The sequence below is a fragment of the Odontesthes bonariensis genome, chromosome 1 (genome assembly GCF_027942865.1).
Source record: "Odontesthes bonariensis isolate fOdoBon6 chromosome 1, fOdoBon6.hap1, whole genome shotgun sequence".
In the NCBI taxonomy this organism is placed as follows: domain Eukaryota; kingdom Metazoa; phylum Chordata; class Actinopteri; order Atheriniformes; family Atherinopsidae; genus Odontesthes; species Odontesthes bonariensis.
Genome location: NC_134506.1, coordinates 40,856,909 through 40,868,931, shown reverse-complemented (window position 1 = coordinate 40,868,931; position 12,023 = coordinate 40,856,909). Strand labels below are relative to the sequence as shown.

The following is a 12,023-nucleotide window of genomic DNA, read 5'->3' as shown; positions in this document are numbered from 1 at the left end:
GTAAATGGGGGTCTATGAATATGTGGTCATTTGGGGGCTAATCTCGACCCACCTGTAGCTACCCAGTGCAAGTCGAGTCACACAGGGAAGTAGACCTCCCTTCATTCACTTCCCTGCACACATCTATAAAACAGATGCTTCTATGCTGACCTATATAGCGTCCGTGCAGCTGGGTATCATGCTGATATTCAGTTTTTGTAAGTGGATCTAATAGATCTACTCACCTGTCGTAGCTTTGCGTGGATCTATTAACATTTATTCAGAATTTCAACCTCCAAATAGTCCAAAGAGTTCCTCCAAATATGGACAATTCTGTACAAATTCTGGTTGCTTGATAACAACGTAAGGACGAATTAAACGATTCTCCAAAACAGCCTGAAATATAAAGTCCACTTCTGCAGGGTGAACAGATGCTTTTACACAAACTTTTATTTCAAATATATTTAAGATAAACAAGGAGTTTTCGATGGTTCAGATTAGATAAAGAGAAATTAATACCAGTATGTCACCAGATGAGACTTTTAAAGATGAGCCCACAGCGCTCGCACATGTGGAAATTGCTCAAATTTTACTGGCGGTTTGAATCCCTGTGAAGTGTTTATTAAACCAAACATATGAAATTATTAATTACAGCAACATTTGGGGTTCCGGTGCCTCCAAATGTGAATCTGGTTACCATTTAGCAAAGCAAATCTTCACAATTAAGTCACTTATTTTTGTTTTAGGAGATATTTGGACAGAATTTCCCATATTTCAGTTCTTTCCGACACTACAAATGACTACATTAATGATTCATGTGAGATATGAAAGAGGAGGTAAAGAAAATACTGAAAGCCTTTTTAATTTTTGCTTCCCACTTTATGTAGTTTACATGAGACATTTTAGGAAAGAAAAGGAAAGAATCAAGGAGTGGTGTAGTAGCATTAACCTTTTTTTTTGTTTTTCTATGATTTCAATTTCTACGCAGGTTAGATGTAGCGATGCTCAGATTAGCAGATTAGGGCAGATGAGGTTACCTCAGAAGCAAATTCCAAGCTTAATTATGACAAACCCAAAAACCCAACATTTTTAGACAAAAGATTAAGAATTATTTTAAGCGGCAGAGGTCCAGTTAACGTGATCACAGCAAAACAAATTAGACAAAACACCTCCCACGGGTTTAACCGACCCACAGCCAACAGTCAAAATGACCTTTTCTGCTTCAGTCAGCCTCATTCTGTTGAAGGATTTCTATACAAGGAGGATCATTTTAAATGAGTTAACACTGTAAAAAGTCTAATCTTTAAAACAATTTAAAGAAACGAGTAGCAACAGTTCACACTGTCCACAGTCGGAATCAGTTAAGTTAATACAAACAAACAGCTATCACATAAAAAAAAAGAAAGAAAAATAAATCAAAAAGTGAAGAATCAGCATCACATCTAGCAAAAAAAAACAAAAAAAACCCTAAAGAAGAACAAAAGCATTCAGTTGTCGAGCTAAACGACTGGTAGGAAATATGAAAGCCAGTTAACAGAAGATCAACTGGTTTCCACTGGATTCAGCCTGGTCAGCGGGGGCCGTTACCCAGAATCCAGCTGTGATTCCCGACAGCTATCAGGAGAGCACTTCACATTTCTGACCTGCAACTCCTCAGTCACACAGGAGGGCGGCGCTACACATTCCAGGCCTCATCGTCTAAGGCACTGACAGTCTGTCACGAGCTTCATCTTGAAGCAAAAAAAAGCCGCCGCCGCAACCTGAGCGAGGAAGACTGTGAGCCTGCAGTTCCCCTAATGGCCCCTAGGTGCTGGATCCAAGAAAACTCAAAGAATTCGATCACGTAAAGGCCTAAACAAGCAGGTTTAACGTTTTGGGAAATAGAGATGAGTGCTGTCTGGAAGTAAATTAGATTTAAAGATTAATACCTTTCCAATAGGTCATACGAGATAGTTTCCAGCTGCTGGTTAGCTTAGCACAAACAAAGGAAATCGGGGGGGGGGGACAACGCGCTACACAAAGCTCAGCCAATCAGCTGCCAGCTTTAGCATCGTGAGAAATCCGAGTTGAACTGATATATTTTCATATAACTTAGAGGGACATTTCTACAACAAACCAAACAGTCACTTTAAAAAAAAAGGAAAAAAAAAGTGGGTTTGGACTGATTTGACTGAGACTTTTCCGTCAGTCACAGTTAGCTGTGGGTCAAAGGTTATTGCTTTCTGTCAGTAACTCCTCCAAGTTTACTCTGATCAAGCGTGGATTTTCAAAGCACAATAATGGCAGCGAGCAGGAACCAAAAGTCCAGAGTTGAATCAAATGTCCCTCTTTAGAAATCAACGTTTGATGTGACAGAACACGTCCATGTTTTCCTACAGTCAGTCTGTGCTGGCGGCCCTCTGGAGTCTCCTTTTCCTGTAAAGCTTCTTTTAGACAACAGTGGGAATGGGGCTCAAAAAAGTCGCTCAAACAGCAGAAAAAAAACAAAAAACAAAAAAAAAAACAAAGGTTGTGAGGATCTTCAGACGGTAACCCAACACCGTCTGGTTTCACAGATGGTGGGTCTTCAGGTCAGCACCGACGGCTTCCCATTGGTGCTGGCATGTTGACTGTTGTGTTGTCATTGGCTGGGTGAGCAAAGTGGGCGGTCCATCAGGAAGCGACGAGCTGGACGTAGTTGGCGGGATAGAGGCCGACCTGGCCGCTGCTCACCTGGCCTTTACACCAGCCCTGCTCGTCCTCCTCTCCCAGCTTCAGCAGCTCCTCACCTGGAGCAAAGAGGAGGACAAATCAGTCGGATTCTCACGCTACAGGTTCAACACCTGCGCACTGATCGGATCTTCTCCAACTCCGTGTGAAGAAAAATGAGAATTTCAGGCCACTTTTGCAAACTTCTGTGTTTCGGACTGGAGTGCCATAACTTGAATGATAGTTACACATGTTTTAATCATGCCTGGAGGTTCAGTTTCAGCTTCATCACGTCAGAGTCGGTTACCTATGTGCTCAGAGAGCAGATCATTTCAACATTTGAATCTCAACAATTCAACAGAACACGTCACAGCAACATTCAGGTCACAGAGATCAGTTGGTAAAAGAAGTATTTGACTGTATTAAGGGCCGTGAATTCATCACAATTACCATGATAAAGTTTTCCCATCTTCATTGTTTCCCTTTAAACGGCTGATTTCACCTGCCGTGGCTGAATAAGTGATGGTTTAATATCGGATAAACCTCCCAGAATGGGTTTTATTTACATCAAATCATGCCTGAGCATTCCGAGTTATTTGGTAAGATGGGCTAAAATAAATTTTAAAAAAGTTTTTCAACCACGTTAGAAAACGACAAAAGGTTTTCATGCAAAATCAAAGCATCAACTCTGAATGGCATCTGTTGACTGGTTCCAACAGATCAAAAGCAAAGCAAATGCAGAAATGTCTCGAAGTGAAGTACCACTGACGGCTACTAGGTGCTCAACACCAATAATGATTCATTCGTAGATTTTAACCGCTTCTGACAAGCGCCCCTGAAAAATGATCTCATGGAGAAAAAGGTGAGCAGTGTCAGTGACTTTATCTGGACTGTTGCTTGTTTTTAAATTCATTTAAATTATTTTATTTGTTTCTCTTTATATGTATTTTTAATGCTTCTTCCACTCCGCTGCAATGCTTTTATTTTATGTAAAGCACTTTGAATTGTTTTGTACATGAAATGTGCTATAAAAATAAATTTGATTTGATTTTGATTTGACTGGGGGCGTGAAGCGCTTTGGGGGATTTGTGGGGAGTTATTCGAACAGTCTTTTCTGGCTAAGAAGGTCTGTAACTGGGTGGAATGACCCAGAAGTATCAAAGTTTATCTGGTAGCCCAGCAGGGGGAGCACTGAGTGAACAGCAAGGAAGAAATCCAGGACATATTTAAGTGGAGGGTGTGGCCCATATGAGCCTTTTGAAACCAGGCGGCCATTTCAGGTGAGTTGGCCTGTATGGCTTTGTTTTTGCTGGCATTGTTAGTGACTATAGGACTGTTTAGGTGAGTTTGTCTGCTGAATCTGCTCATGTGTCTTGTCCTGCCTCCACCTTTGGCACCTTCTATACTTTCATTACCCCCTACCCGAACCAGGGTTTGAATCCCATTCCTACTTATCTTTACCTCTTTTATTTCTCCCCCTACCTGAACCAGGGTTTGTATCCCCACCCCGCTGTGACTGGTGTGCAGTTGGTGAGAGGCTGGGGTAGCTTGTGGAAATAAAAAGATGGTTGTTGTGGTGTGAGGAGCAGTGATGGCTGGCATTAGGGGGGTGACTCTGGGACGCCAGTGATCACTGTCTGGCCTCCTGGAGGTGTCGTGGGCCCAACCAGACGAAACACTGATGAAAGGAGGATCCCACCTGATGACCCCAATGACACGTTGGTCAGCACTGCTCACTGATCTATATTATAGGGAATTATTCGCCGAGTCTGGTCCATTTTTTCTTTAGCACAAGTTTCTTGCTTTTACCTTAAATTAAACATTAAAGAAGCTCCAGTGAGTCCTGGTTCTCGTTTTACCCACTTGTATTGGTGATGGTCAGGTGTATTCGTAGAGCACACTTAACAACACTGACTAAAGTGCTGTACAATTGGATAAAAGTAAATAACAAAGAACAATAAAACCCAATAAAGCAAACCACAGTAGACAGGAGTAAAAGATTAAAAGCAGAGCACAGAATGCAATCATCTGAAAGGATGTCATACTGGAGCCAAATGCCAAGCAGAAGAGCTGCGTCTCCAGCAGTGACTTGAAAATGACTTATTTATAGGGATGTGGAAAGTTAAACTGTTCCCGAGACGCTCGATGGCCTCGCGGTTCTCATTTAATTCTTTGGGATGTCCAAAAGCAGCAGGTTGGTTGACTTTAGAGCGCTTACTGAGGTGGGACAAGTGGGATGGTGCCGGTCCGTTTAACACCTTAAAAGTCAGCAATAAAAATCTGGAAGACTGGGAGCCAATAAAGGGAAGACGAGACCGGAATTACGTGATCGGAAATTCAAAGACGAGCTGCTGCATGTAGGACAGGCCGAGGACTGATCTGTGTCCAAATACAAAGAGTTACAGGAATAAAAGTGAAAATGACTTTTTCCAGGTCTTTTGGGGGAAGATCAGGTTTCACATTCAGGATCACATCCCTGCAGATGTAGCACCAATTTACCTGGATTATTTGAATTTAAGCCATTTTGTAATTAATTCATTTTAATTTATTTTATCAATTGGATGAACTCTGATAGGCCTAAAGATGATTATTTAGTATTTTTGTCTGTCTGATTGAATGCTTTTGTCAACATCAGACGTTACTCAACATTTACTCAGTACTCGAGTAGTTTTTTCACCGAGCACTTTTATACTCTTACTCAAGTAATTATTTGGATGACTACTTTTTACTTTTTACTTGAGTTATATCATTCTGAAGTAACAGTACTTTTACTTGAGTACAATTTTTGGCTACTCTACCCACCTCTGGTAATTATATAATAAGCTCTTTCTGCTTACCAAGCTAAACACAAATGGTTGCATTCATTTGATTAAGCTACAGAGTTTCTCCAAACTTCTACTCGTCGTCTAATGTTACACAAACTGAACTCAGATGGACGGATTCATGCTGAGCTGACATGCAGTCGGAGGTAAGACTGAATGCGAGTGTTTGACGCATCACAATCTTACAGCATTTGATCTTCTGCGCTCATGTCCGACAACAGTGTGGCTGACATGAATAAAAGTGTTAACAAGAGGCATCGCAGGTGGAAAAGAAGAGAGAATTATTGGAATAAGATCAAATCAAAATGCCTCCGCTGTGATGCCTCTCCCCCTTAAAAGCATTAGTGCGGGTTAATACCTGCTTTAAAGCTGAGCTCGTCAGCCTCCTGGCCCGTGTAATCATACAGCGCTCGCACCGGCACCCCCACTACCTGCTCCTCCTCCTCGTCCTCCGCCTCCCCCACGCCGTTCACAGCCAGCACCTTCTTTGGACTCTCCTCGTCTGACCAGTCTGATGAATAATCTTTCACCCTGAGAGCAGAGTGAGGAGGAAGGTGAAAGTCAGACAAACACAAGCATGCAGGCAACGTCACGCCAGTGAAGCACCAAATGTAAATGTATTTTATTTATACAGCCCTTTACAAACAGTCCTCACGGTGTACCAAAGTGCTTTATAGCACGTAATAAATAAAGAGAAGAAGAAGTAAAAACAATAAAAGAACAGTGAAAGCAATAAAATACAACAAAATCAAATAAGATAAAATAAGATAAAAGTGTCATCATACTACTGGGTATTTAAAGAAATCCTAAATAAGTAGGTTTTTAGCCTGGATGTGAAGCGGCCCAGGTCAGAAATAAGACGCAGCTGGACGGGGGGCTTATTCCAGAGCCTGGGGGCAGCTTTGGGAAAAGGCTCGCTCACCCCAGGGTTTGTATTCTGACCTGGGCACTTCCAGCAGAAACTGATCTGTTGACCTCAGAGCTCTACCAGGACTGTTAAAAGCTCAGATAAATACGATGGGGCGAGGCCGTTAAGAGCTTTAAAAACAAACATTAAAAGTTTAAAATCAGTTCCATATTCTCAATTCAAATGCATCTTTAATGCTAAAACCATGCTGCGGGACTTCAGCACCTGTTCAAGAGGCTGAAAAGCCCACCAGCAGTCTCTGACTTGGTCTTTTACTTAAAGGGATAGTTCGCCTCTTTTGACATGAAGCTGTATGACATCCCATATTAGCAATATCATTTATGAACATCTTCTTACCCCCTGCTGCGTCCTGTGAGCCGAGTTCCAGCCTCGTTTTGGTGTTGACGAAGCTAGTCCGGCTAGTTGGCTGGGGTTTAAAAAATAAAGCGCTTTGCTTCTCAAAACAATATGCGTTCAAAAGAGTAATACATTTGCATCACAAAATCGTTCTCCAGGAAAATGTCAAACCTTACAATCGCTTGGCACTATTTTCTCTCCCTTCATATCAATGCGTTGAGCCACCTAGCGATAGCCGCACCTGTTACGGTGTTTACTGCTCGGTCTGCACAGTTTACACAGCCCGTAGTGGTACGAAGGGAGAGAAATAGCGCCAAGCGATTGTGAGGTCTGACTTTTCCTGGAGAATGATTTTGTGATAAAAATGTATTACTCTTTTGAACGCATATTGTTTTGAGAAACAAGACGCTTTATTTTCAGGACCCCAGCAAACTGGCCGGACTACCTTCGTCAACGCCAAAACTCGGCTGGAACTCGGCTCACAGGACGCAGCAGGGGGTAAGAAGATGTTCATGAATGATGTTGCTAATATGGGATGTCATACAGCTTCATGTCAAAAGAGGCGAACTATCCCTTTAAGTAAAATACACAAACATTCCCAGCTTTTACCGACGGTGAATGTGGCCGTCTTAGTTTTAGCTTCTCCACGTCCCACGTGCTCCACTGAGGTGTTGTAAATAAACTACCGGAGGCTCCGCAGCTACGTCGGGCGTCTCCCGGCAACCGCAGCCGTCGTCAGCTGGAGAACAGACTGTGTGAAAATGTCAGAGCGGGTGGAGCTTCAGTCCCAGTGTTTGACTGTGGAAACCAGAACCGGCTCAGCCTGCCACAGCGTGACCGTATTGTTCAATTAGGTCACCCACAATTTTTAAGATTTATCGTTTTTCCCCTTTCCTCTTTCATGGAACAATAATCATCTTACCACCCTGTCTGTTTTCTCACATTTTACACTGACAACGTTGGTAAAACACTAATTTACTGTGGTGCACTTCATACCAAAAATCTCTCTTTCTGAACATAAAACGAAGAGCGAAGGGATGATTTAATGCTTCAGCGTCTCACACGCAGGAATGTAAACATTTAAAACATCAAAATCACTTGATAAATGCGAGGGAGAAAAGGGGTTATAAAGAGTTAAACTGCATTGTTGGACAAAAGGGAAAAAGAAAAGCATAATTAAAATGGTATTTGAGTTTTTCCTCCAGGCAGCAACAGTGCCTGCCACAGATTAAAGAAGGCTGCGACACACAGAATAATGCTCAGCCTTTAATTATGCAAACAGACTAATGTTTCAACGCTGCAATGTCCACATCAGTGAGTTTTGAGTGGTTCCTTTTATTCTCCGAGTACGCCTGATTCTGTCGGGCGATGCTCAGAGAGCCCCGCTCAGAGGCCAGAGACGGTGCTTTGTCTGTGGGGTACAGTCAGGAACTGACATGGTGGGATTAAATGAAGAGGAAGAGCTGCTGGTTACAGCCGCCACGATTAATTACACACACACTGGAAAGTAGCAGCAAATGAGAAAAATTCAACTGAGGTTACGTTCTAAAACACTCAGAGGGAAGGTGCTGCACCGTCACTCTTTCTGTTGGAGTCTTGGGCTGTGTTCGAAACCGCATATTACATACTCATCGATCAGACAGTATGCAGAGCATTTACCCACAATGCATTTCGCTCCTGCCCGAGCCGAAATCTGCCGGCCTGAAGCTGATTTCGCTTAAAGGTAATACACAGGTCAAAAGTCCCAACCCTTTTCTTCAGACTTTCCCCCGAAGCCACGCCTCTAGAGTACATGAACGCGCATTGCTTGTTCACGAGCACAAAGGTGCACGAGCGCTGTTCTGACAGCAAGCATCGATTGGTTTGGCTAACTTTTGCTAACTTTTTCTCATGGCGGATTCACAGGTAAGAAAATACCTTTCAACATCATAATGAACCGTTTAATGATGCTAGGTGCTAGCCAAGCTGGCTGTAGTTTAGCTTCCTGCCAAGCTTCTGGACGCGTAATTCTTTCACAAAGAAGGGTACGCGCACAGGGGGAAGGAGGGGGAGGGAGGAGCAGATTGCAGTTTGATAGACGCATCAGAATCCAATCATCGTTAACGGTCCGTTCAGTATGATTGGATAGTGTTTTTCCTGGATTGTTCGTTCTAGAGGCCACTCGAACTTTTCATTTTTGTGTCAAAACTTTTAATTAATTGGTTGCAATGGAGGTGTGAAGAGTATTTCAAGCAATATGTAAAAAAATGCTCCAGAAAAAAAAAAACCTACCCCACCTTTAAGCTCTAAACTCTGTAAACTTTAGCAACATTTGAAACATTTTCAGGCGAGAAAGTAGTCGTTTAGATCCCCAACGTGTTGAAAACCTGACAAAATACCGGCTGTTTACAATTTTGTTTCCAACAAATTCGGCGCTACTAAAGCTAGCCGCAGTGAGCAACGCACTTCCGGTTATTTTCACAAAATAAAATACCCGTTGCCTTTTATCATAGGGAAAGCCATTATGATACATCCATCCATCCATCCATTATCTTCCGCTGGTCCGGGGGTCGGGTCGCGGGGGCAGCAGCTTGAGCAGAGAGACCCAGACGTCCCTGTCCCCGGCCACTTCCTCCAGCTCCTCTGGGGGGACCCCGAGGCGTTCCCAGGCCAGCCGAGAGACATAGTCTCTCCAACGTGTCCTGGGTCTTCCCCGGGGTCTCCTCCCAGTGGGACGGGCCCGGAACACCTCACCGGGGAGGCGTCCAGGAGGCATTCTCACAAGATGCCCGAGCCACCTCATCTGACTCCTCTCGATGCGGAGGAGCAGCGGTTCTACTCCGAGCCCCTCCCGGATGACCGAGCTTCTCACCCTATCTCTAAGGGAGAGCCCAGCCACCCTGCGGAGGAAACTCATTTCGGCCGCTTGTATTCGCGATCTCGTTCTTTCGGTCACTACCCACAGCTCGTGACCATAGGTGAGGGTAGGAACATAGATCGACCGGTAAATCGAGAGCTTCGCCTTCTGGCTCAGCTCCTTCTTCACCACGACGGGCCGGTGCAGAGCCCGCATCACTGCAGACGCCGCACCGATCCGTCTGTCAATCTCCTGCTCCATTCGTCCCTCACTCGTGAACAAGACCCCGAGATACTTGAACTCCTCCACTTGGGGAAGGATCTCATTCCCGACCCGGAGAGAGCATTCCACCCTTTTCCGGCCGAAGACCATGGTCTCAGATTTGGAGGTGCTGATGGTCATCCCAGCCGCTTCACACTCGGCTGCGAACCGCTCCAGTGAGAGCTGAAGGTCACGGCCCGACGACGCCAACAGAACCAAATCGTCCGCAAAAAGCAGAGACCCGATTCTGAGGTCGCCAAACCGGACCCCCTCAACGCCCTGGCTGCGCCTAGAAATTCTGTCCATAAAAATTATGAACAGAATCGGTGACAAAGGGCAGCCCTGACGGAGTCCAACCCTCACAGGAAACATGTCCGACTTACTGCCGGCAATGCGGACCAAACTCTGACACCGGCCATACAGAGACCGAACAGCCCATATCAAGGAGTCCGGCACTCCATACTCCCGGAGCACCCCCCACAAGAGTCCCCGAGGGACACGGTCGAACGCCTTCTCCAAGTCCACAAAACACATGTAGACCGGTTGGGCGAACTCCCATGCTCCCTCCAGGATCCTGCGGAGGGTATAGAGCTGGTCCACTGTTCCACGGCCAGGACGAAAACCACACTGCACCTCCTGAATCCGAGATTCGACTATCCGGCGGATCCTCCTCTCCAGTACCCCCGAAAAGACCTTACCAGGGAGGCTGAGGAGTGTGATCCCCCTATAGTTGGAACACACCCTCCGGTCCCCCTTTTTAAAGAGGGGGACCACCACCCCGATCTGCCAGTCCAGAGGCACTGCCCCGGATGTCCACGCGATGCTGCAGAGGCGTGTCAACCAAGACAGCCCCACAACATCCAGAGCCTTGAGGAACTCAGGACGGACCTCATCCACTCCCGGGGCCTTGCCACCGAGGAGTTTTTTGACCACCTCGGCAACCTCAGCCCCAGAAATGGGAGGTCCCACGTCCGAGCTCCCCAACTCTGCTTCCTCATCGGAAGGCGTGTCGGTAGGATTGAGGAGGCCCTCGAAGTATTCCCCCCACCGACTCACGACGTCCCTAGTTGAAGTCAGCAGAGCCCCGCCCTCACCATACACGGTGTTGACGGTGCACCGCTTCCCCCCCCTGAGCCGCCGAATGTTGGACCAGAATCTCCTCGAGGCCGTCCGGAAATCGTTCTCCATGGCCTCCCCGAACTCCTCCCAAGCCCGAGTTTTTGCCTCAGCAACCGCCGAGGCTGCGTTCCGCTTGGCCTGTCGGTACCCATCAGCTGCTTCCAGAGTCCCACTGGCCAAAAAGGCCCGATAGGACTCCTTCTTCAGCTTGACGGCCTCCCTCACCACTGGGGTCCACCAGCGGGTTCGGGGATTGCCGCCACGACAGGCACCGACCACCTTGCGGCCACAGCTCCGGTCGGCCGCCTCAACAATGGAGGCACGGAACATGGCCCATTCGGGCTCAATGTCCCCCACCTCCCCCGGGACATGGTTGAAGCTCTGCCGGAGGTGGGAGTTGAAACTCCTCCTTACAGGGGATTCCGCCAGCCGTTCCCAGCAGACCCTCACAATACGTTTGGGCCTGCCAGGTCTGACCGGCTTCCTCCCCCACCAGCGGAGCCAACTCACCACCAGGTGGTGATCAGTTGACAGCTCCGCCCCTCTCTTCACCCGAGTGTCCAGGACATACGGCCGCAAGTCCGACGATACGACTACAAAGTCGATCATCGAGCTGCGGCCTAGGGTGTCCTGGTGCCAAGTGCACATATGGACACCCTTATGCCTGAACATGGTGTTCGTTATGGACAATCCGTGACGAGCACAGAAGTCCAACAACAAAACACCACTCTGATTCAGATCGGGGGGGCCGTTCCTCCCAATCACGCCCCTCCAGGTCTCACTGTCATTGCCCACGTGAGCATTGAAGTCCCCCAGCAGGACGAGGGAGTCTCCCGGAGGAGCACTCTCTAGTGCCTCCTCCAGGGACTCCAAAAAGGGTGGGTACTCCGAACTGCCGTTCGGTGCATAAGCACAAACAACAGTCAGGACCCGTCCCCCCACCCTAAGGCGGAGGGAGGCTACCCTCTCGTCTACCGGGGTAAACCCCAATGTACAGGCGCACAGCCGGGGGGCAATAAGTATGCCCACACCTGCTCTACGCCTCTCACCGCGG

General features: G+C 46.6%; 1 protein-coding gene across 3 annotated transcripts in view; it reads right to left on the bottom strand.

Annotated features, from left to right (window-relative positions):
• Positions 1-578: 578 nt before the first annotated feature.
• The window catches only part of pacsin3 (protein kinase C and casein kinase substrate in neurons 3), a 64,067-nt gene continuing 52,622 nt past the window's right edge, over positions 579-12,023 (bottom strand). For all 3 annotated transcript variants that reach the window (XM_075466901.1, XM_075466902.1, XM_075466903.1), the window contains 2 exons: positions 5,848-6,020; positions 579-2,747 (listed from right to left, as the gene is read on the bottom strand). In XM_075466901.1, coding sequence (XP_075323016.1) covers positions 2,632-2,747; positions 5,848-6,020 — 289 coding nt within the window. In that variant the 3' untranslated portion in view covers positions 579-2,631. The remainder of the gene's footprint in view (positions 2,748-5,847; positions 6,021-12,023) is intronic.